This window comes from Hypanus sabinus, chromosome 6 (genome assembly GCF_030144855.1).
Source record: "Hypanus sabinus isolate sHypSab1 chromosome 6, sHypSab1.hap1, whole genome shotgun sequence".
Classification (NCBI taxonomy): domain Eukaryota; kingdom Metazoa; phylum Chordata; class Chondrichthyes; order Myliobatiformes; family Dasyatidae; genus Hypanus; species Hypanus sabinus.
The window spans coordinates 47,765,839-47,792,397 of record NC_082711.1 but is presented as its reverse complement, the minus strand read 5'-3'; the positions used below and the strand labels follow the sequence as shown (position 1 = coordinate 47,792,397).

General features: G+C 41.5%; 1 protein-coding gene across 1 annotated transcript in view; it reads left to right on the top strand.

Annotated features, from left to right (window-relative positions):
* The window catches only part of gpr158a (G protein-coupled receptor 158a), a 576,558-nt gene that overhangs the window by 332,116 nt on the left and 217,883 nt on the right, over window positions 1-26,559 (top strand). The window contains exon 3 of the mRNA XM_059972060.1: window positions 20,254-20,356. Coding sequence (XP_059828043.1) covers window positions 20,254-20,356 — 103 coding nt within the window. The remainder of the gene's footprint in view (window positions 1-20,253; window positions 20,357-26,559) is intronic.

The window sequence follows — 26,559 nt, the reverse complement described above, 5'->3', positions numbered from 1 at the left end:
AACTGTTCTACCCTTCTACCATCAAATTTCTGAATGAACAGTGAACCCATCTCTACATCCTCACTATACTTTTCTTGCCCTCTTTTTGCACTACAATCTGAAGCAGCTGGTTTTAAGGTAACAATAGGTCACATATGGTTCTTCTGACAGTAGAAACGGTTCCACCAGTCTTAGTAGTTAAGCTACAGGTGAAGGCTAGAAGCTGAACTTGGTTGTCTGAGGCCATTTAGGATGTACACCACTTGGGAGAATTTAATAGATAGTGGGAGTTTATCCTCTCTACCCCCCTCCCACCCCACCCAACTATGACAATTTTAAGTAACCTTTCATGTCCTCTGTATGTGATATTGAACCTGATTCTGATTCTGATGTTATAGTTGCACAAGAAGGTAAACTAATTTGGTGCCAAAAATGGATATGGAGTGTGTGCACCTTATTTTATAAGTTCTTATTATCTTTTATAAATTATTTTTATCACCCAAGTCTTTAAAACTGTTGGATGCCCTTTACTGGTCCCTCCCTGTATGTTTGCTGTCAGTTGATTTGTTTACTAACTGCAGAGGATGCAGTCACACATAAGTTTTTTTGTGTACTTTACTGCTGAATAGCTGTCATCTTTTTCTGAAGCCCCTTGGGATAAGCATCCTGTTCTAGAGTAAGGGTTCTGGTGGATGTGACTGATAGGTTAGACCATAAGACCACAAGATATAGGAGCAGAATTAAGCCATTCAGCCCATTGAGTCTGCTCTGCAACTTCAATAATGGCTGATCCATTTTCTTCTCAGACCCATTCTCCTGTCTTCTCCCCGAAACCTTTCATGCCCTGACTAATCACAAACTTATCAACCACCACCTTAAATACACCCAATCACTTGGCCTCCAGTATAGCTACCGGTGCCAATGAATTGAATAGATTCATTCCCTCAGGCTAAAGAAATTTCTTCTGATCTCTGTTCTAAAGGGATGTCCTTGTATTCTGAGGCTGTGCCCTCTGGCCCTAGACCCCCCCACTATAGGAAACATCCTTTCCAAATCCACTCTCTGTAGGCCTTTCAATATTTGACAGGTTTCAACAGGATTCTCTCTCATTCTTCCAAACTCCGGCGAGTACAAGACCAGAGCCAGCAAATGCTCCACATACATTGTCTTTCATTTCCAGAATCATTTTCCTGAATGTCCTGTGGATTCTCTCCAACACCAGCATACCCTTATTTAGATAAGGGCCCTGAACAACACACAATTATTTTAAGTGTAGTCTTTGCCCATTCTCCTAATCTGTCTAAGTCTTCAGAATCAGAATCAGCTTTCCACAGAATCACTGATTCTCAACAATGCATGCCCCTCCGGTTTTCTTTCTATTGTCTGCAAACTTGGCCTCAAAGCCATCACTTCTATCATCCAAATCATTGATATATAATGTGAGAAGGTCCCATCACCGACTCCTGCTACACACCACCTGTAACTGCAGCCAACCAAAAAAGACCCCCTTCATTCCTACTCTTGGCCTCCTGCCTGTCAGCCAATCTTCTATCCAATCTTTCCTATAATACCACGGCCTCTTGTTTAGCAGGCTCATGTGCAGCACCTTGTCAAAGGCCCTCTGAGAATGCAAGTAAACGCCATCCACTGGCTCTCCTTTGTCTAGCCTACATTAGTTTCTCAAGGAATATGAGCTGATTAGTGGGTCAAGGTCTACTGCAGCAGCAGGGGTCCCAACATCCTCAACCACTGTTATACTACGATCAGAAATGCCTACTGTTCTATGCATTTCAGGAAATCTAGTCATATGGCTGTCAACCTGCATACAGACAGAGTCTAAGGAGCAAGGCAACAGAGGTAAGAATGAAAAGAGATGATCACGGAAGCAGAGGAGCAGCTGTGGGATTGCTTTGACTCAGTGGATGGGGCCATGCGCAGGCACTCATCTGAGTGTCTGAATGAAAATTCCACAGTTATCATAGACTTGTGGTTGAATGTGTCCCCACAAAATCATTCTGAGTCTTCCCCAACCCTAGGTGAACCAAGGGATCCCCAACCTGGTGAGGGCCAGATTGATAGCGGTGAAGTTTGGTGATCAGGGAAAGTACAAGAGGTCCAGTTATGACCTCCAGAAAGCCATTTCACATGTCTGGACCAAACTTGAATGACAGAATAATGTAGTGGGGCTTGAACACTAGCACCTCCTCAAAGTAAAACAAAGCAATATGTTGGAATAAGGTTTCACTCCCAGATACCTTTCATGGTCACTTTGACTGACAAAACATGAAGGCATTTTCACCAACACCCTCAGCTCCTGACAACCCTGTGATTTCTGTCTCTGAGACTTATACGAGGGGACTGATCAGGAAGATGAACCAGCAGAAAGCATCTGGCCCAGTTAATGTACCTGGCCAACTATTGAAGACCTATGCTAATTGACTGGCTTGAGTGTTCCTGATATCTTTAACATTTTCTTTGACTGTCTGTGGTACCCACCTGCTTTTAGCAGGCTTCAATCCTACCTATGCTCCATAAAGAACTTGATAATCTGCCTCGATGGCTATTGTATAGTAGCACTTACATCCACTGCTCGAAGTTCTTTGAGAGGCTGATGATGAAGCATGTCAACTTCTACCTGAGGATCAACTTGGATCGGCTCCAATTTGCCTACCTTCACAACAGGTTAACAACAGATGTCATTACAATGGCTCCTCACTCAACCCTGGAATATCTAGACAGTGAAGGTACATGCAACACATACAAAGTGCTGGAGGAACTCAGCAGGTCAGGCAGCATCTTTGGAAATGAGTATAGTTGATGTTTTAGGCTGAGACCCTTCATCAGGACACCTGTTCGTGAAGTTGCATACATCAGGATGCTCTTCATTGACCACAGCTCTGCCTTCAACTTTATCATCCCCGCAAAGGTTATCAATAAGCTCCAACACTAGGCTTTAATACCTCCTTGTGCAACTGGATCCTCGATTTCCTCACTTGCAGACCCTAATTGGCAACAACATCACCTTACCCCAGTCACCACCGGTACAAGACTGTGATCTTAGTCTCCTGCTCCACTCACTTTATATTTATGACTGTTATCCCAAGTATAACTTCAATGCTATATTTAAATTTGCTGATGACACCACTGTTGTTGGCCAAATCACAGGTGGTGATGAATCAGCATATAGGAAGGAAACTGAAAATCTTGCTGAATGATGCCACAGCAACAACCTCTCTTGATATCAGCAAAACCAAAGAGCTGACCATTGACTACAAGGGGAGGAAGCCAGTGGTCCATGAACCAGGCCTCCTTAGGTGATTAGATGTAGAGAAGGGTTAGTGTCAGATGTGCATAGACAGGCACCTCTCAATCTCAACCCAGCTAACAGTAATCACTTGCCACTCACTTCCAATGCATTGCCTGCAGCCTATTTAAACCCAGCACACATCCACTGTCCTTTGTTCACCCATTAAACCAGCTAGCCTCAATCAGTGGCTCCTAGCCTTAAGTTGCCTTGTAGCATCAAGTATCAGTTCTCGTGGCCCCTTGTGGCTTGATATTTTCCAATTTATTTGTAAAATATTGTTTACTGCTAATAGTCTCCATGGCTTGGGTTTTACTTCAAGCCTCCGCTATTCTTCCTGACAGTCAGTAACATTAAATTCCTCAGTGTTATCATTTCAGATGATCTGTCCTGAGTCCAACACGTAAATGCCATTACAAAAAAGGCACGGCAGCACCACTTCCTTAGAAGTTTGTGAAGATTTGGCAAACTTCTATAGACACACGGTGGAAGATATATTGACTGGTTGCATCACAGCCTATATGGAAACACCAATGCCCTTGAATGGGAAAGCCTACAAAAAGTAGTGGATTAACACAGCCCATCACGGGTATAGTCCCCTCCCCACTATTGAGCATATCTACAAAGAACACTGTAACACGTAAACAGCATCCATTATCAAGGACCCCCACCATCCAGGCTAATCTCTTTTCTATAGGGAGAAGCGCTGTCGACATATAGATGCTACCTGGCCTGCTGCGTTCCACCAGCATTTTGTGTGTATTGTTTGAATTTCCAGCATCTGCAGATTTCTCACTGCTGCTGTCAGGAAGAAGCTACAGGAGCTTTAGGTCCCACACCACCAGGTTCAGAATCTGTATTACTCCTCATGCTCCTGAACCAGTGTCGGTAACTTCATTCACCCTAACTCTGAACTGATTCCGTAACCTAGGCACCTACTTTCAAGGGCCCTGCAACTCATTTTCTCAATATTTATTGTTTATTTATTTATTATTATTAATTTTGTTTTTTCTCTTTTGTATTTGCATAGTTTGTTGTCTTCTGCACATTGTTTGCCTTTGTGTTCAATTTTTCATTGTGTTTCTTTGGATTTACTGTGAATGCTAGCAAGAAAATGTATTTCAGTCATATGGTGAAAAATATGAGGTTTGTTAATAAATTTTCTTTGAACTTTGAAGATTTCCTTTTAAGAAAACCATGCTGACTTCAGTCTATTTTTATCATATCCAAGAACGCCGAAACCTCATTCTTAATAATGAACTCAAAGGCTACATCCACACCAGACCAGATAATTTTGAAAACATCGGTTTCACATAAAAACGATAGGCATCCACACTATGCGTTTTAAAAAAAATATCTTTGTCCACATTGAAACGGATATTTTGGTGAATCCCTTCTTACTGTGCATGCGCAGGACACATCTACCGAAAACAAGAGACATGTTTGGTGTCGAATCTTGCCGTGAAAGAGCGCGTTTGTGCAGTTACAGACTAGAGAATCTTAAATGACGGGCAGCTGTTGTCTCTCACGCAGGAGGACTTAAAAGTAAAAAAAATACAAACACTGGAGCGTATGGAGCAACCAACTGGGAGTTCATAGACTGTATGACCCGGCTGACGACGAACATTGAAAAACTGACTAACTCTGTTGCATTAATAAAGCACCTTGTTAAATGTATAAAACATGTCTGCATCAGTGTTATCTTGTATTTCCATACAATGTTACAGTAGGCTGTTGTCAGAGAAGTACTTGCAAACAAATACAGAAAGCAGGGCAAAGTGAGAATCCTTATTTATTCAGTAAGTTATGGGTCAAAGTATTTGGTGAGTACATTTCTAACTCTTCTGGCTTTAGTCTCGTTGCCGTCTGTTCTGAAATTGTTAGGTTGCGTTCAAGAGAACAATGAAATGATGCACTGCCATCTGACAGCGTTTTCAGATTTTTCCGGTTACCCCATCCACACTGATCTGCCCAAGCGGCGTTTTCAAAAATACACACCTTGGAAAGCGTTTCTGAAAAGCTCCGGTTTCAGGTGACGAAAACGTCATTTTAGTGTGGATGGAGGGCAAAAATGAAGAGAAAAAGCTTCAGTTACGGATTTATCCAGTGTAGTGTGGACATAGCCTAACAACTTTGCAACTACTGAAGACAGGCTAATAGTTATATGAATATACATGGCATCAGGGATGCTAAGCTGCATCAAACTGTGTTTGATGGAGTGCTGATTAGCTAAGACTAATGGCTAGTGATGAGGGACTGCGTCAGAAAACAAATTCTTTATATACCACTGACATCAGTTTGCTTTATTCTCATCACTAGTAAACATTCCACCTCCTATTTAAAGGTTGGAGACCGATGTTAAGAGGTGACAAAAATGAAATTCCTTTTCCCCCTAACTCCATCACAAAGTAGCCCAATTAGAACTGACGTCCAGCATTTAAATGAAGCTGGAACATAAAAACTGTTTGAGCTTTTGTGGCTGTTAACAGGTGGCTGGAAGAGATGTCCCGCTTACCATCTACCTGATTTGAAGAAGTGGAAGTCAGATCCTGAAGCTTCACCTGTTTTTAGAAGCAAATCATGAGTTATTTTTTATTATTTGTTTGGCACTCTTCCTTTTTAAAATATGGCAGAAGGAATAAGCCAGGTGACTGCATAGCTGTGAGTCTTGTGTCAGTGGTGAAATGTACTGAATAGATTGCAGCTGATTAGGCACCCTGTGTATGGAGGGATCTCTCTTTCCACACAGGCTTTTAATTGTGTTTTCATCTCGGTGGCCCTGGTTCGTCACTCCCACACCCAGCATGTACCATTACTAGCATGATACTATAAAGAAGTTTCATCATACTACCCTGTTGTTGTTCTTGCTCCATACATGTGTAACAAGTGGGAGGAAAATTCTTGGTGAAACTTCTAAGGGATAAAATTGTATACATTTGAAAGGCAGGGTCTGATTAGGAAAGTCAGCATGGCTTTGTGCAGGGGAAGTCCTGTCAACCTAATGTAAATGAAGTTTTTGAGGAGGTAATTTGAAAGACTGATGAATATAGGGTGTTAAAAATTATCACTACTGTATTGACATCAGTAAGGCATTTAACTAGGTTCTGCATGGTATGCATTTATAAAAGATTTAGTCACATCGTGAGCTGGCTAATTGGATCCAAAATTAGCTGATGGAAGGCAGTGGTGGATAGGTGTTTATTTTTCTGATTGAAAGTCTGTGAATAGTGGTGTACTGCAGGAATTAGTGATGTACTGTATATGAATGACTTGGTTATGAATATATATGAATTATAAATTTTCAAACGCATTAAAGTTAGTCATTTTGTGGATAGTGAGGAAGTTCAAGGCTCCAGAGGGATATAGATCTGATGGAAATGTGGAGGGAGAATTGGCAGTGTGTGTTGAAGTAGATAGGGCTGGGAATAATTAGCAAATAGTTGGTTGCTCAGGGATGGTGATCATCATAAGAATCTTGGAGGGAGAGGGTTAGGCTCAAATTGCAAAAAAATAGTTAGATGTGGTGGTAATGAAGACAAACAATGATCTTGCCTCCATAGCTTAGAGCAAAACATAAAAATAGTTAGATGTTACCTTACAGCTTTAGAAAATGCTGGTTAAACAACTCTTGAGACTCTGGGTGCCACACTGTAGGAAGGTTGTGGGTGCACTGGAGAAAGAGCAGAGTAGGTTCATAAGGATGTTATTTGGAGGATTTTAATTCTGAGGAGAGATTAGATAAAACATAGAACAGTACAACATAAGAACAGGCCCTATGGTCCATGATTGTTATTCCATTCATGATGCCAAATTAAACAAGATCTATCTGCCTCCATAATATTTAAATCCCTCCATTCCCTGCATGTGCGTTTGCCTGCCTGAGTTGCTCTTGCACACCACTGTGGTGTAGATAGCATGGCTTCTACCCCACTGCTCCTGGCACACACAAAAGAAAAGCTGCAGGCTCCGGAAATCCAAGCAGCACACACAAAATGCTGGAGGAACTCAGCAGGCCAGGCAGCACCAATGGAAAAGAGTACAGTCTACGTTCTGGACCTCCAGTTCCCCAGGCATGATGGAGGTTCTCAGCCTGAAACATTGACTGTGCTTTTTTCCATAGGTGCTGTCTGGCCTGCTGAGTTCCTCCAGCATTTTGTGTGTGTCACTATTCCTGGCAGCAGGTTGCAGGCACTAGACCACTCTGTGTTTTATATTAACAATAACACCCACGCATCACCCTTGAACATTCCCAATTTTACTTTAAAGTTCCTTATAACTAGTATTTGACATTTCTATCCCAGGGGAACAAAACTATGACTATCTACCATATCTATGCCTCTTGTAATTTATAAACCTCTACCAGGTCTCCACATAGATCGGCAGTGGGACCTTTTCTCTTTCTTACATATGTGAATGATTGATACGTGAATTGAATTGAATTGACTTTATTTCTTACATCCTTCACATACATGAGGAGTAAAAATCTTTATATTATGTAGGTAGGACATGTGATCAGCAAGTTTGCAAATGACATGAAGATTAGCGGATTTGTGGATCGTGCAGAAGGTAGTATGAGGTTTTAGGGTGATTGAAATGGGCTGAGAAATTGCAAATGGAGTTCAATCCCACTAAATAAGTTTTGGGAGTACTAATAAGGCTAGTTCAAATACCATTAATGATAAAGTCTTTGGGAGCACTGGTGAATTGAGAAGACATAGCAGTACAAATCCAGAGATTTGTAAAGGTCACAGTCCAAGTAGGCAACATGGTTAATGGTGCATATGGTGAACTGGACTTCATAAATCAGGCCATTGAATTTAAAAGCAGAGAAGCTATGTTCCAACTTCATAAAAGTTTGGTCTCATCTGGAGTCCTGTATACATGTACTGTAAAGCAAGATGTAAAAGTGGTGCACAGCAGATTCACCAGAACACTGCCAGGGACGAAGCACTTCAGTTCTGAGGAGAAACTAGAGAAGCTAGGTCTGTTCTTACTCAATCATTGGAGGTAAAGGGACATGACTGAGGTACATAGAACTCACAGGGGTATGAACAGGGTATGTTGCAGGACATTTTCCTCATCTCAGAGATAGACAGAGCAAAGGGATGTAGATTGAAGATAAAGGGGATTCACACAGAGGGTGGTGCATATATGGAATGAGCTGCAGAAAATGGCGGAGGCAGGTACAGTAACAGTCTTAAAGTGTTTGAAGTATGTGGATTGGAGAGTTTTAGAGAGGTGTAGGCCAACTGCAGGCAAATGAGGGTAGTTTGGTGGGAACCATGGTTGGCATATAGGAATTGGATTAAAAGGTCAGTTTCCATGCCTTCTAATACAGAGAGGATATGAAGTGGACCTTTATTGCCCGGGTAGGTACTTGGAATGGCCTGCCCAAGAGGTGGTCTAAGAGAGTGTCTTGAACACATTTAAGAAGTCTCTAGACAAGCACTAGAATCACTTAGACATAGGAGGGCATGGGCCATGAGCTGGGAGAAGGAATAGTGTTGATAGATGCATGGATATGGTAGGCCACGTAGTCTGTTTCCATGCTGAAAGCTTCAATGCCATTATGACTTCAAGAAACTAAACGTTCACATTGCTTCCTGGAAAGCTTTGGCCAGTGCTTGCTCCAAGTGAAGAAGGAACTTGGAGATGGTATTCTGAATTCTTTAGGAGCACACAGAGGTCCAGTGTTAAGCGACAGAGAGAAGCCTCTTGTACAAAAATGAATAATAATAATATTTCTGAGATTCCAACCTGCATGGCTGCCCCACATGTGAAATGAGCTGCAGTTCCCACTTTGGCCTCTTTAGGTCCTTGAGACCATATTAAACTGAAGTGGAAATAAATTGCTCTTGATCCTGAGGAAATACCTTAGAGGAAGAAGATAAAGAAAAAATTAAGTTTATTGCCAGGGTTTAAAATGTAAGTCACTATTAAATTGTGATTCTGCAGAACTTGCAGATTCTGCACTGTTAGATTTCTACTGCAATTATTTGAACTGGGCCATCAGTGCCAGGTTGAGGGTTAGTCCTCACTGGAGAATGATGGTTCTTGGCACAGTAGAGACAACAGCTGGTTCTCAGCGGAAGCCACATATCAACAAAGTAGAATGAGTTTATAAGTATCAGATGTGCTCATGTGATTTAAGCATTCCACCCCCTTCCCCTGAAACAAATAATATCACCAGATTTTTTTTGAAAGTAACACTGTAAAGAGCTCAATGTTATTTTATTTTTGTCAAATCAAGTTTCTGAACATCATTCTGAAATGTAGGTATGGCCTTATTTATGGACACTTTTTTTTTTAAATGACAGGACTCCACACTTGCATGCATCCATTCACATATATTGTTGGCACAGTGTTCCATGGACCACATACTTTATTTAAAACTACCTTTATATTTTTCATTAAAAATATAATGAGAACTGTTTCAAATTGTGTAATACATTTAAATTATTTAACAATCCTTTTAATTGTATCTTTATTTTTAGCAAAATGTCACAGCATTTTATTCTATCACAGATTGCAGTTTGTGGAAGCATTAAATAGATTTGTTAGCTATTGTTTTAATTAAAGACGTATTGTTTCCACAGCTTAATTAGAATAAGTAAGTGAAGTGATAGTAAAAGTAAAACCATCAGATTGTCATTAAAAACCAATCTGTTTCACTCATGTCCTTCAGGGAAGGAAGTCTGACATCTTTATCCAGACTGGTCTATAGAACATAAAACAGAACAGTCGAGCCTAGTACAGACCCTCTGGTGTACAACCCTGTGCCAGTCTTTAAATCTGCTCGATGATCAATTTGTCCCTGTGCTCCCATGTAGCCATCTATTTTTTCTTTCATCTATGTACCTATCTAAGAGTCTCTTAAGTGTCCTTAATGTATCTGCCTCTACCACCACCCCTGACAGTGTATTCCACAAATCCACTTCTCTGCATGGAAAAAAAATCTATCTCTCCCTATATTTCCCCCCTATCTCTCCCCTCCCTATATTTCCCTCCAATCACCTTAAAATGATGCACCCTCATGTTAGCCATTTCTACCCTGGGGAAAAGGTCTCTGACTATTCATGCTAACCATGCCTCCTATCATCTTGTGTATATCTCTCATGCTCTCCTCTCATCCTCCTTGCTCCAAAGAGAAAAAAATGTAGCTTGCTCATCTACCCTCATAAGCCATGCTGTCTTATCCAGGCAGTATCCTGGTAAATCTCCACAGCTTCTCTAAAGCTTCCTTATACTTTCGATAATAAGGTGAATAAAACTGTACCATTACTCCTAGTATGGTCTAGCTAGAGTTTTATAGAGCTGCAACATTTTCTCTTTGCTCTTGAACTCAGCCCCCCAATTAATGAAGGCCATAAACATCATACGTCTCTTAATCACCCCATCAACATGCACTTTATTTAAACTGATGTTATTTTCAAAATGTTTTTGCATCGTTTCCAGGCTGTCATGGTAGCAAAGTGGTTAGCACAATAGTTTACAGTACCTGTGACCCAGGTTCAATTCCCGCTGCTGCCTGTAAAGAGTTTATACATTTTCCCTGTGACCACGTGGGTTTCCTCCGGGTGCTCCAGTTTCTTCCCACATTCCAAAGACCTACCAGTTGGTAGGTTAATTGGTCATTGTAAATTGTCATGTGATTGGGCTCAAATAGTTTGGGGGATTGCTGAGCAATCTCAAAGGGCTGGAAGGCCTACTCTGTGCTGTAAGATAATAAATAAAGAAAGCATCTCCACTCTGTTATGGTAACTGCATTGATTGAGGATTTACCTCATTAATTGCAAGCTTGTATCTTCATTCTTTTTTTATTTGTCTCATTTCAATTTACCTTGAAGTTTAACAGCTCACCAACTGGTGCTCAATTTCTATTGGTTAGGCTGTTTTATTTGCTGAGAATCAACTTTCCTCCCACTTTTTAATTAGATACCCTGCTGTCATTTAACATTGTCTAGCACATTTGACCTGAATGTTCCTGAAAATGTAGTTTAAATGAAAGCAAAGATGGTAAAACTCCATTAGTTGGCATGCCTTGGAGTTTAATAATGCTGGGCCAACTGGTTCTCTGGTCCTTCAGACTTTATCTTATTAATATTTTAACACACTTTTAATTCACTTTATTTTTCAAATAAACTTGCATGGTCACATTTCAGTGAATCCATTAAGTCCAAAGGTACTGTGGGAAACAAGCTGGTTAAGTCTCTAGGGAGAGTGGGACTTGGGGAAGTGAGGGAATGGGAGCATCAGTGTGTGGACGATGGAGCAGGAGTCATACCCATGTGAGTGGATGGGCAGTGTGGGAAAGAGGGGCCTGGGAAGTGGACTGTGTTTGTTTTCCCTGGTGCGGTCAAGCCTGAGGGGAGACCTGATCGATACAGTAAAGTTGTGAGAGATTAGGCATGGCCACAATGGAAATAAGACTTTTACCAAGACAAGAAGGTATTGATTTAGAGTGAAGGGTAGGAGGTTCAAAGGGAATCTGGGGAATGGGGAATTTCTTAGAGAATGGTTGGAGTATGGAGCACACTTCCACACTCCAGGTGGTGGCAACAGGTCAGAATCATCCAGATAACCTGCATTGCCAAGGCGCAAAAAGGCTGTGAACCTAAGAGTGGTAAAGAAATAAAGTGAATAGGTACACTAAGCAGCTGGAGGGTCTGTCTCTGTGCTGTATAACCCTATGACTCATGGATGGCAACGTGAAAAGCAGGGTCTCAGAAATGGAAGAAGTGTGGAGCAGGAGCTAAGGTGACTAGACAGGGTGTGGGGAAAGAGGGCTGTGGTGAGTGGACGGGGATATGGCAAGCCATAATCTGATGAAACATTTGTCAAACCATCGGGATTTCTGAATCAGAGTTTTACTGCATTTTCCCATCCTCCACTTGCAAGGGAACAGAAGCAGGAACTGCTGGAGCAATTCAGCAGGCCAGTCTGCATCTTCAACCTGACAGCTAACTCTTCCTCATTCCACAGCTGCTGCTTGAACTAGCATCGTTAGCATTTTGTGTTTGTATATGAAATTTACAGGATCTGCAGTTTTTTTATATTTTTTTCATACAGCAATTTGATTTTGTGCTCAATTCTCTCAAAGTTTGTTTTCTACTTGTCAGCTTTTAAGGTACTGACTGCATTGGTGAATGTCAGCTGTGGGTATGTGTGCATAAATCTGCATGTCCTAAAATAGGAAAATTACAAATTATTGAGCATTTTTTGGGAAAGCATGAAATTAAAAAAATAATTCCTCTAACAATTTTGTTCTTTATCCAAATAGTATACATTTTCACCCTTATAGACACTGTGGCAATATTAATATTTTAATGTGAAATACTGTGAAATTTTGTTGTGCCACTGTGGTGAACTACATATACCTGTCTGGACATGCCCCCTGCTGACTGCTCCTGTGGCTCCTCCCACAGACCCCTGTATAAAGGCGATCAAGGCCTGAGCCCGGCCTCTCAGTCTCTAGGATGTAGTATGGTGGTCACTCACTGCTTGTTCCTTCTTCCAGTCAATAAAAGCCGATATCTCGCCTTACGTCTCAGAGTGAGTTATTGATGGTGCATCACCCACCAAAATTCAAAATCTTGCCATTGATGGTCCCATGCTCAACAGTGAAAGGAGGAGGGTTGGGCATGGGGCTAGCAACCCAGTGCTATACAAATGTGAACAGAAGCTCAGGGAACCTCATCCTTGGGAGAGGAAGAAACTTTGCTTAGAAGTGAAAGACTGGTCTAGTGGAGAGGAATTTGGCGAGCTGATGCCGGCAGCCTATGGGCTTAAGAAGGAGAAAGCAAGACCAAAATGCAATCAAGTGAAAGTTCAATTACCCACCTACCTTCCAAACTATATATTTCAAACCTGTCCAATTCCTTTCACCCAGAGCATTTCTGCTGGGAAAGGTGTGATGTGTACAAAATGGGTGAGTTACAACTAAGGGGAACCAAAGTCCTTGAAGGCAGGTTTGCTAGAGCTGTTGGGGAGGCTTTAGACTAATTTGGCAGGGAGGTGGGAACCGGAGTAAAAAGGCAGAGGATGGGGCAGTTAGTATACAAGTAGATGTATTGTGTGATGAGACTGAGTGGTAAAACAGGCATATGGTAGAGCAAAATTGCAGTCAGTTGGCTTGAGTTTAAGTGTATCAAGGGAGCAAAATTCAAAAGGGTGGTGAATACAGGTCGGAAGGTGTTATATTTGAATGAACACAGTATACAGGATAAGGCAGGTAGAGATTGGCAGGTATGATGTTGTGGGCATCACTGAGTTTAGCTGAAAGAAGATTGTAGTTGAGAGCTTAACATCCAAAGATGTACATTATATCAAAAAGGCAGGCAGGAAGGCGGGGGGGGGGGGGGTGGTGTGATTCTGTTGGTAAAAAAAAATGAAATCAAATCCTTAGAAAGAGGTGACATTGGATCAGAATAATTAGAATCTTTGTGGGTAGAGTTAAGAAACTGCAAAGGTAAAAAGATCCTGATATGATAAACAAATCTCTGAACATTAGCCATATGATGTTGGATATAAATTATAGGAGATAGAAAAGGCATGTAAAAAAAGGCAATGTTACGATAGGCATGCAGGATTTCAATATGCAGAAAGATTGGGAAACTCCGGTTGGTACTGGATTCTGAGAGGGAATTTGTAGAATGCCTGTGAGATGGCTTTTCAGAACAGCTTGTGGCTGAGACCACCAGGGGAATGAATATTCTGGATTGGGTGTTATGTAATGACCCAGATTTGATCAGGAAGCTTAAGGTGAAGGAACCCTTAGGAGTGAGTGAACATAATATGATAGAATTCACCCTGCAGTTTGAGAGAGAGGAGATGTATTAATAATACCGTGAAGCAAAGGGAATTACAGTGGTATGAGAAAAGCATGAATAATGGAAGAACAGCAGGATCTGGAGTTCCTGGGAGCAAATTGGAAGGTGCAGGACAGATACATCCCAAAGTATTCTAAAGGTAGGATGAGGCAGTAGAAAGTTAGTGGGAAGTTAGAGAATTGGGAAGCTTTGACAGAAGACAACTAAAAAGCCGTAAGGAGAGGAAAGATGAAATATGAAGGTAAGCTAGCAGATAATATAAAAGAGGATACCACAAGTTTTTTCAGATATGTAAAAAGTAACAGAGGTGGTAGCAGATATACAATTGCCAGAATATGACAGAAGAGATGTAGTAATGGGGGACAAAGAAATGGAGGATGAAATTTTTTAATTATTTGGGTCAGTCTTCACTGTGGAAGACACCAGCAGTATGCCAGAAATTTGAGAGTATCAGGGGGCAGATGTGAGTGTTGCAGCTATTACTATGGAAATGGTGCTTTGGAAACTGAAAGGTCTGAAGATTGATAAATCATCTGGACCACATAGACTACATCCCGATTCTAAAAGAGGTAGCTAAAGAGATTGTGTTGTGAGGCATTACTAATGATCTTTCAAGAATTACTAGGTTCGGGAATGATTATTGGAAAATTGTAAATGTAACTTTACTCCTTACGAAGGGAGGGAGGCAAAAGAAAGGAAATTATAGGCCAGTTAGTTTGACTTTAGTGGTTGGGAAGATTAAGAATGAAGTTTCAGGGTACTTGGTACTTGGATAATATAGGCCACAGTCAACATGTTTTCCAACAAAGCTGTGGGAATTCTTTGAGGAAATAACAGGCAGGATAGACAAATGAGAGTTGGTGGATATTCTGCACTTGGATTTTCAAAAAGTCTTCGACATGGTGCCACACATGAGGCTGCTAAAGAAGATAAGAACCTGTTCCTATCACAGGAAAGATACTAGCATGGATAGAAGATTGGCTAACTGGCAGAAGGCAAAGAGTGGGAATGAAGGATGCCTTTTCTGGATGATTGTGGTGACTCATGGCATTCTGCAGAGCTTGGTATTTGGATGGCTTCTTTTCCTTTTACACATCAGTGATCTGGGTGACAGAATTGATGGGTTTGTGGCCAAGTTTGCGGATGATATGAAGACACTTGGAGGTGCAGGTAGCGTTGAGGGAGCAGGAAAATGCAGAAGGACTTAGACAGATTGGGAGAATGGGCAACAAAGTGGCAAATGGAATGTACTACAGGGAAGAGAATGTCATGCAGTGTGGAATATAGTGCAGGGAAGTGAATGGTCATGCACTTTGGTAGAAGGAGTAAACGTAGGGAATATTTCCTAAACAGGAAGAAAATTCAAAAATCAAAAGTGTAAAGGGACTTGGGAGTCTTTGTGTAGGATTCTACCAAAGCTAACCTGCCGATTGGTAAGGAAGGCAGATGCAGTGTTAGCATTCATTTTGAGAGGACTAGAATATAAGAGCAAGGATGTGATGCTGAAGCTTTATAAAACGTTGGTCAGACCATGCCTGGAGTATTGTGAGCAGTTTTAGGCCCCTTATCTAAGAAAAGATGTACTGGCTTTGGAGGGGTCCAGAGGAGATACACATGAATGATATTGAGAGTGACAGGGTTAGTGTATAAGGAGCATTTGATGGTGCTGGGCCTATACTTGCTGAAGTTAAGAAGAATTGGGGGGGATCTCATTAGAACATATCGACTACTGAAAGGCTTACATAGAGATGACGTTCCCTTTAGTGGGTGAGTCTAAAACCAAATGGCATAACCTCAGAATAGAGGGACATCTATTTAGAATGGAGATGAGAAGGAATTTCCTTAGCCAGAGAGTGAAGAATCTGTGGAATTTATTGCCACAGAAAGCTGTGAAGGCCAGGTTATTGAGTATATTTAAAATGGAGGGTTATTGATTAATCATTGCATCAAAGGTTACAGGGAGAAGATAGGATAGTGGGAATGAAAGGGATAAAAAATAAATCATGCTGGAATGGCAGAGCAGACTGAGTGGGTCAAATGGCCTAATTCTGCTTCAATGTCTCATGGTATTATGGAGCTGATTATTGACAACAGGAGGAAGAAACCAAAAATTCACAAACAAACTTGAAATTCGTCTTCTCCAGATAGACACAAAACGATGAAAGTCGTTCAGAGAGAAACATCAAAACCACAAGATGAACGGCAACACAATCATCAACCCCAAGATTCTCTCAGTTCACACAAAGTGGATAAAACAAACCTCCCCCACACAAACAAACCTAATACTAACACAACAAAACATCAACCCGCCTCAATATCTTAATCTTCCTTGCTGCATTAACCGGTGATTAATGGATGCTTTGTTTGGTGAAATGGAGTCGAACATTGGCTGGTGCCCTATTTCAAAGTTTCTTTGCATCAGGCTGTCCAAGTATACACTCGCTTCCCAGAATCTTCTCAGAGACAGCAAAGGGCTGGATCACTCTATTGATCTCCAGACTGTAAATTGCATGCTCATGGTTCCAGAAACACATTAAAGGAGGAAAAATGGACATAAAAGAAAACTTTAAAAAGCAACTTTCCACAATCCTAATGGTGTTATTGACTCACTTCTGCTGGCTGAACTCTGAGTGTAGTCCAGCTATGAGCTTATGGAGAGTACATCTTCAGCATTTTATGGGCAGCAGCTTGCTGCATTCTGTGCAATAGGACCTGTTTCCTGTTAAGTGCCTTAGTTTTAATGTGCCTGATGCAGTTTTGGATGAGCCTCCACAGGAATGTATTCTGGTTCCATCTGGGCTTTGTATTGACACTTGCATAATGCAGGGTATGAAAGGGCTGATCCTGCATGTTTCATTAGGTCTCTTTTTGGCACTGATAAGCAACCCAGGTAAATCCTCTTTAAATCATCTGCCCCCCACCATGGAACTTCTCAAAGTTTCATCACATTCCTCCACCCACCAATCTGATACCCCAAACTCACCCACTTACCAGCTCCCACCCTCTCCAATAATTCACACTGTAAACCAGCAATCCTCACCTAACTATCAATTACCCAGACTGTTGACCCAACCAATGCCCTTACCATCTCCACACAGACTATCTTGACCATTGGCCACCATTGTCCAATAACTGACCACTTTTGCCACTATGATCCTTGGTATTTAATCTTTGCCTGACACTCTACCATGTCTCAGCCTCAAACTATTAACAGCAACTTGTTGTCAAAGTTTCTTCTGATCTTTGACCACACCCTACCTTACACCCTAAATCTTTCGTCCAGGAGAGACCACAGCTCGTCCTGATTTCCTTTGCATACTTTGTAATGGCACAGCACACAATGAAAAGTCTTTTCTCTAATGTAAGCCTTATTTACTGACTCATACATGACTGAAATTCGTTTTGAAAGCTCTCAAACAAAATGTTCCTTGGCTCTCCATGATACTAGCTCCCATTGTTATCAGAAAGCAGCTGATGTAGCAATGACTGATGCTATAACATACTATCCCAATCGTTGGATATTTTGTCCTGCACCATAACCATTGTGTGCCCACTCCTGTCTGTAGCGCCATAACGTTAACCACGTGTACTCTGTTAGACTCCCATTGCCTTGTGCCTGTCATTTAATGGAATCATAAGAATTCCCCTGAACCTCTGCTGAGCTTTGGTGTTGTGAAATGTTTCCAAACGCATTTTCATTTTCATCAATTAATGCTATGATATCTTTCAGTTCCTTTATTCTTCAGCATGGACATAGATCATTAGTTGAAATAATGCTTCAAAGACTGTCTACTTTTGACCCAAATCTATCATTTGTTTTTCAAATCTTACTCAAATTGCCTTAATGATGCTTTCTGACTGTGACAACACGAGCAATTCTCTTGTTACTTACTTTCCTTCATTGGTCTCTTTTAGTGAACATTTTGTTTTGAATGACTGTTTTACAAAATCAGATTTATTTTGTGTGAATGTGGTTGTATTTGACTTTATTTATTTGACTCTGGAGTCTTCTTTTGAAAAAAAAAAGACAACTAAATGCTTGCTTTTGCCTATCAAGAAGTTCACAACTCTGCATCTTGTTGGATGTTTTTTTGATTTCTGCTGGTGTCTAGTTGAGATCATAGGAGCCAGATCAGTATTTCTGTTGGTCTCCAGCAGACTGCGCAGTCAGTACCAAAACCAGTGGCTGTGAAATTGAGTTTCACTAGGTTCTGAACAGAAATAGAAGTACTCAACTTTGCATCCATGTTGCTGCTGGGGAGAACTTTGTTCAAGATTCATTTATTATCAAAGAATGTATAAATTATACAACCTTGAGATTTGCTGGTTCAGCAAGAAACCCGAAAGACCCAATTAAAGAAAAAAAATGAAAGGCCAACACTTGATGCACAAGAGAAAGAATGAGAATAAAAATCATGTAAAGAATTGAAGCAAGCAACCGCCTTCTGAACCAAAATTGAGACCTCAGGTCTGTACCCCAGAGTAACATGGAGTAGGCCCAGAGCCTCACTTATCAGTTCATCATATAAGTGGGCATTGAGCAGAGCAGCTGGGGCAGATGACCATCATGGTGAACGAGCAAAATCGGCTCTCATCCTGACTGACACCCTGTCTCTTCAGTCACCCTGGGCCAGTGTTTAAATGAACCCAACAACAGAACAGTGAAAGGCTCCAGCGACCTGGAGAGAGAAGTGAAGATCGTGGAAGCCGAGCAACATCCGCTCTCACCTCCAATCTGGGCCAACATTTAAATTATCAAAACAGCATATCATACGTCACTCTAGGACCAGGCACCGCAGCTGCAAAAGGCCCTGCGACTAGACCATGCTGCCCAGCAACTCGGTCTGGGCCCAGATTTCACTGCTCAGCGACTCACTCCAGGCCCAGGTTTCCACCCAGCGACTCGCTCCAGACCTAGAATCTGTCACCCACCCCAAGGCCATTCTCAAGCTCTTCACATAAAGCTCAACTACCCAGTGCGATCCAATCTCACATCCGGGCCGGTTGAATAAGCATTTTATCATCTCTGCTTGGACCTTGATTTCTCTTTTTGGTGCCCAGAGCAATCCAACCATGTTCCCAGATATATGGGCATCTGAGCTCCATCTGCAAGGATTCTGCAACACACCATCTCAGTTTATCCCCTGAACCTGCCTCACCATTGCTCGTCCCTTCACTGTTTGCTGCAATAATTTAACACAATTTACCACAGAGAAAGTATTTTGAGTGATGTTTTCAGTCAGATTTCTTATCTTTTTAACTACTCGAAACTGTTGCACACATTTGGCAGCACCATCTTAACTGGGAACCGAGAACTTGTCTGCCTCTTGACTACTACCAGCAATCAACAACTTACTCTGTAATGCGCTAAAGCCAGGGAGAGATCATATTTCAGAGCCTTACAGTGTTTTACAGCTCTCTTAACTCCTCTACGAATTTTGTGAGCAACAAAATTGACAGCGGTCCTTGAACTGTTTCAGAGAAATTAGGTTAAAAAGTTAATAGATATTATTGGAGAGTATCCATTGTAAATATTTGATGTGTTGAAGGAGGAAAACTGTATCAAATACCTGTTTCAATAAATGTCAGCAATGTAAATTTAGTACCAATGTTAATACAAACATGGTACAATTGCAAGCTGACTGTTTTTATTCCCAGTAAAATGTGTTCAGTTTATTCAAAATGTAATAATTCACAGGATTTGAGCACCAACTTAAATTGAGGAATCAGTCAGCCCTTGTTGGAGTGTCTCAGGTCATCTCTATGCCAAATTACATTTTTTTCCCTATAGGGTGTTACTAAGCCAAATGGGTTTTAAATAAATATTGAAAATCAAAAACTGCTGATGCTGGAATTCTGAAGTTAAAAATAGAAAATTCTGGAGGTGCCCATAGACAAGACAGCATCTGTGTGAGAAGGAGCTTATCAGGATGAAGAGTTTTGGACCTGAAATGTTAAGATGCTCCTCTTTTCATTGGGCTGTTTGACTTACTGGGTTCATTCCATCATTTGATGTTCTAGTTCTTGTTACTATTTTTCAGACTACTAGCATCTGTGGCTCTTTTATTTTGATCTTTACTATGCTGATAATCCGTAATCGTACTCAGGTTCTTCAGTTACTCTCTTTATTTCCCCTTTCAGTGTATTTCGCCTAAAGGCCGAGGTTTCATGCTGGGAGCTTATGACTGTCCTTGTCGATCCGGATTCTATCGTCCCAGCGGTGTTTCACAGAAAAGCTTTCATGGTAAGTGCCTCTTGACTGAAAGAATTGGCCTGATAAATAATGCATGATTTTTTTTTCCACTTTTGCCAGGGGCATGCACTTAATTCCCAAAAACATTTTGGTCTGAGTTTGTGTAATAATTTAAAGATGATATCCCTTCTACCACGTTACCTGTAATTCATACGAAGGTCAGGTCTTTGAGATCCTTGCTTTGTATAACCAACTGAAATAAACTCTTCTGCATCAAGTTAGCATGAAGTTAGGGATTCTATGCAGTTTTGAAAATGGATCATAATAAGGTTATCATTATGGTTATAATAATATTCTGTTCCTTAGAGAAGTTAATAGAATATTATTTTCCAAATAAATTTAGTTAAGTAATGAAAAAGAAGATTGCACTCTGAGAGATGCTCCTTTCTATTACATTCCAACCCATAAAGTTATTATAGACATCTTAAAAATGTCTTGGATTCAAAGCTTCACTATCACTGCATTCATAAGACAACCCAATCAAAATTATTTTGACAACCTGTGGCAATGAAATCTTTTTAACCAAAATCAGTTTTAAAAATCATTAAAAACAAATTACACAATGCTTAGGTTGTGGAATCTGGTTTAGCAGTTCATCTCACATCATTCTCACTTATAATTTCTTCAATTTTATAGCACTGGTTCCCATTCCATCAAAATTTTGTGAAATCAGAATATGATTTCTTCTCTTAACTGACCATACCTTCAGTTTTCTGCATGCCCAGCTTATTGAGCCATTACATAGGACCATTTAACCCCTTGCTATATGTTGAGGGATTGTTAGTATTGATGAAATTAATGGTAATGCTTTGCTTAGAGAATTATTGTTTCAGACAGGAGCTGGAAGTAAAGTTGGCAGTGTGAAAGCACTAACAGCTGAGCACCAAAGATCTCTGCTGTATCCTCAGGTTAATGGCAGGGACCATTGTGACAATGGGAGTGGGATCTGTAAGCACGCAACCTCGGAATGTGTGAGGACTGAGAGCAAAACCCTAAAGAATAATCAAGTTCGAGTTTATTGTCATTTGACTATACAAGAAGTTCCTCTAGGTCACGGTATACCCACGATACATATATCACACACAGCACATAAAACAAAATATTCCCACAAATAATTTAATCAATTATAATTCAAATTGTATATAAGTGTACAGTGCAGGTAAATGGTAAGCAGCTCACTGTCCTAGTGATGATACCTCAGTGGTGGCAGGGTATTTGTTAGTCACAGCCTGAGGGAAGAAGCTGTTATCCAGTCTGGCAGTCCTAGTCCTGATGCTTCTGTACCTCCTTCCTGATGGTAGTGGGTCAATGAGATTGTGAGTTGGGTGGTAGGGATGTCCAACAATGCTTCAGGCCCTTTGTATACAATGCTTCTGGTAAATGTCACATAGGGAGGGAGGAGGGAGATCTCAGTGATCCTCTTGGTGGATTTTAGTATCTTCTGGTTTTCCATACCATACAGTGATGCATCCAGACAGGTCGCCCTTGATGGTGCTCCTGCAGAAAGATGTCAGGATGGGGGTGGTAGAATCCTGCATGCCTCAATCACTTCAGAAAGCGTTGATGAAGCTGAGCCTTCTTACCCAATGAGGAGGTGTTGTGGGTCCTGGTTAGATGGTCCATTACGGGCACACCAAGGAAATTTGTGCTCTTCACTGTCTCTATAGCAAATCCATTGATGTGCAGTGGGAAGTGGTCAACCTGCACCTTCCTAAAGGCCACAATTATCTCTCTTGTTTTGTCCATGTTGAGACTCAGGTTGTTGTTCTCAGACCATTCGACAAGCCGCTCTACCTCCTCTCTGTATGCTGACTCATCATTGTTCCTGATGAGGCCAAACACTGTAGTGAATTTGATGATATATTGTGAGTTGGATCTGGCAATAGAGTCGTGAGTCAACAGTGTGAACAGCAGTTGGCTGAGCACCCAGCCCTTGGGGCTGCCAACTCAAACTAATTGGTACCTTTCCATCAAGAAGTCCAAGATCCAGTTACACAGAGCGGTGTTAAGGACAGTTTACGCACCAGTTAAAGAGAGGGCTGTTGAGTCCCAGCGAGGACAGTTTACCCACCAGCCTCTGAGAGGTGATCATGTTATACATGATCTGTAATTGGTGAGCGACGTCCTGGCATATAAGGCATAATTTTCTCAGTGGGACAGGACAGAGTGCAGGTCAGAGGCTATGACATCGTTAGTGGACGGGTACGAGAGGTAGCAAAACCGGAAAGGGTCCAACGTAGCTGGAAAGTGCAACTTTATATGATCCATTACCAGTGGATCAGTGTCAAGTAGTATGTTTTGTATGGCAGCCACACTCTCTGAGACATCCAATATCTTCCCCCTTTTAGTTGTAATGTCTTCTAGAATTTCACTACCTCAAAGGAAGCTGCAATGCCTTTCTCTTCAGTGAATAAAGCTGACCAACATTCAGTAAATACATTGTCAAGCTTCAAGCACAGATTGCTTCTTTTGTCCTGGAAAGTTTTGGCCTTTCCATGGCTACCCTCTAGCTCTCGCTATACTTATAAGGTGCCTTGGGATGTTCCTTAATTATATTTAACTGTGATATTTCATGGCCCCTTTTTGCTCTTCTAATTTCTTGAAAAACTCTCTATCTACCCACAACCACACAGTTTCTATTCTCCTGAAGGATCTCTCCCTTTTCTCAGTGCTGTATACTTTTATCGTAACCAAATCCGCAATATCCCTGGAAATCCGGTGTTCCCTGGACTTGCTGTCCTCCCCTTCACCCTTACAGGGATATACTGGCCTTGGGCTCTCACTACTTCGCTTTCAATAGATGGCCATTTCATGAAAATGTATTTATCTGCTCCTGTTCTGGATTTGGTAGTCAGCATGAAAAGGTGGGCTGAAGGACCTGTGCCATTCAAAACAAGTCTGTACATTCTATTACAGTACTTAGAAAACACAGAAGCAGGTTCTGTGATCCAGCTTGTCTGTGCATACCCAGGTTCTGCCTGAGCTGCTTCCACTTGCCTGCATTTCACCCACATCCCTCTCTACCAGAGGTTCCCAGCCTGGGGTCCATGGACCCCTCAATTAATGTTAGGGGCCCATGGTATAAAAAAAGATTGGGAACTCTGGCTCTAATCCTTTCCTATCCATGTACCTGTTCAGATGTCTTTTAGATATTCTAACCATACCCACTTCTACCTCTATCTCTGGTAGCTATACCCACCCCGTGATTGTGGATAAGCTTATCCTCGGATCCTTTAAATCTTCCCTCTTTGATCTTAGACCTATACCCTCCAGTCTTTGATTTGTCTACCCTGGAGAAAAGATTGTAACCATCCACCTGATCTTTGCCTGCACCTCTGTATATAATATTATGTACTCTGTATGATCACCCTCAGCCTCCCACATTCCAGTGAAAATGATTGCTTTTTTATCCATTCTCCTTATAATCCAAGCCGTCTAGTCCCAGTAACGTCCTTGTGAATCTTTTCTGCGCAACTTTCAGCCTGATGACATCCTTCTTATAGCTAGATGGCCAGAACTGTATGCAATACTCACAAGTGTGGTCTCACCAATGCCTCGCACAGCTGCAGCATGATGTCCAGCACTTGTACTCAGTGCCATGACTAATGAAGGAAAGTGTGCCAAACACCATCTTTACCACCCTGTCTACATTTGCCACTTTCAGGGAACTGTGTATTTATATCGCTGGGTAGCTCTGGTCTACAGCACTCTCTGGGGGTCCTACCATTTACTAAGCTCAGCTCTGGTTTAAATGCAACATTTTGCACATCTGTCATTCCTTGGCCTACTTTTCCAGTTGATCCAGATCATGTAGTTATATTTTCATAAGAAAATATTGAAAGGTAGAAAATCACATATTTTCTTACCGAACTTAATGTTTCAGAACACCTCTAAAGTGTTGATCCACTGCACATTATGGAGAACTGCACAATAACCAGCAGTCAAACAACACTATTTTGCATTTAACTCATGTGTGTGTTTTGATTTAAAATTTCTTTCTTGGAACTAATTACAACTGAATTGAGAGAACTTGTCAAAATAATGCCCAAACTCTCACGAGAAAAAGAAAATAAAGAAATCACAAGTAGCCTTAATTTTTTTTCACAATCCATATGCAGAAGCAATTTGTATGTGAAGTAAAATACAGAAACCGATCATTAGAGTATCTGGAAGTTGAGCAGAAACAGTAAAATTACCTTGTGGATGTATAAACAGAAAACGTGTGTGACAAGAAGCCAGCTCTCGCGAGCTTCATTAACTCCTCATAGCTAACTACATGTGGCATGGCTGAAAATTACATTCTGACATAGGAGAACACCGAATTGAAAAAAAATTGGAAGGAAATGAATGTTTACCATACATTAGAGAATGACAAACAAGGATGAGGGATCCCACTGGTTGTTGCGATAGTAAAACAACAAAACCATTTGCATATGTGACCTTCAGAAAGGACCTGACAGCAGGTGTAGACTGTCTTTGTCCCAGAACATTCAACATCCTTCATAACTTCCAGCTGGGGGTGTGGAAGGTGTCTGGTTAAAATACACAGGACCTACAGATGGTGATAGAACATAGAACCATACAGCAAAGGAACAGGCCTTTCTGCTCAGGGTGTTGTGCCAAACTAATTAAAATAGTTATTAAATATCCAACTAAACTAATATCTTTGCCTACACAACGTCCTTATCCCTCCATTCTCTAGACATTTACATGCCTGTCTGAGAGCTCCTTTCTTATTTGCCACCAGTACCACCCCCGGCAGCACATTCCTGGCACTTGCCTCACTATATAAAAGATCTTGCCCCTTATTTCTCTTTTGAACTTCCTCTTCTCATCTCCAATGCATGCCCACTTTTATTAGATGTTTTGACCCTGGGGAGAGATAACAGCTATCTAACCTCTCTGTGCCTCTCATGATCTTATAAACTTCTGTCCAGTCTCCCCTCAATCTTGTGGCTGTACAGCAAACAACTCAAGTTTATCCAACTTCTCCTATGCCCTCTAATCTAGGCAATGTCCTGGTAAACCTATCCTGCACCCTCTCCAAAGCCTCCTAATTGAATGCAATACTGCAGATGCACACTAACCAGTTTTATAAAGCTGCAGCATAACTTCCTGATTCTTGAGCTCAATGCCTCAACTGATAAAGGTAAGCACACCATACAACCTTTTAATAAACTTATCAATCTAATTCCTGTGCAAAAACATTCTGTGACAGTGTAGGTTTCCGTAAGTAACCACTAGAGTAGAAAAAGTAGAAAAAGAACAACCAATTTTAGTGTCAACCAAACACAGAACATAAAGCACAGTCAAAACTTTACATCATTATGTCATCACACCAGACCAGCCTCTTAAAGTGAACGCCAACTCAATGTTGGTGGTTGTGAATTATGCATACATTCCCACCCACTACCTTACCCCACCTCCCCCTCAGAATTCACCAAAACTGGCGTTGCGAGCCTGACTGGAGCATGGACTAGCTGCCCAGCTCAGGTCCTATGTTCCACGTGTGGAGTAACAACAAGTGTCTCTGGCTCGTCCAGAGGTGTGTTGACACACTCATGGTCATGTCACGATGTCAGGGGCGTGGTAGCGGAAGCCTCCGTATGGTGGGCTAGCTTAAGGCAATCTCCCAAAATATATTCAGGTTTTACCCCTCCTATCTTGTCTTTGCTCTGCGTTCCAGGAGGGGGGTAGAACACTCTTGAGGGGCCAACCAGGTAATTGGGGCATGAGAAATAAAATCACCTGGCACTTGTGATGGCTGCTGGTATTCCAACTCAGCCGCGGACGACTGCAGGTCCTCTTTTGGAGCCCTTCTGTGCCGCAGCAGGATCAGGGAAGATCGTGCCAACTCTCATCGGTCAGGGAAGTTCTAAGAGCAGTCTTTAAGGAGTAGTGAAACCGTACACATAGGCCATTGGATTGTGGGTGATACATCGTGGTGTGATGTAGCCTAACACCAAGGTTCTGGGCCATCGCAGCCCAGAGGTCTGATGTGAACTGGGAACCGCATTCAGAGGAAATATCAGATGGGATGCCAAACGGAGCAACCCAGGTGCTGATGAACGACCGAGTCACATCTGTGGCCTTTGTTGATGCTAGAGGGAAGACCTCTAGCCACCTGGTAAGAAGATGGCCTGAAACCATGGGAGGGGAGAAAAGGACCAACAAGGTGCACATTGATATGGTCA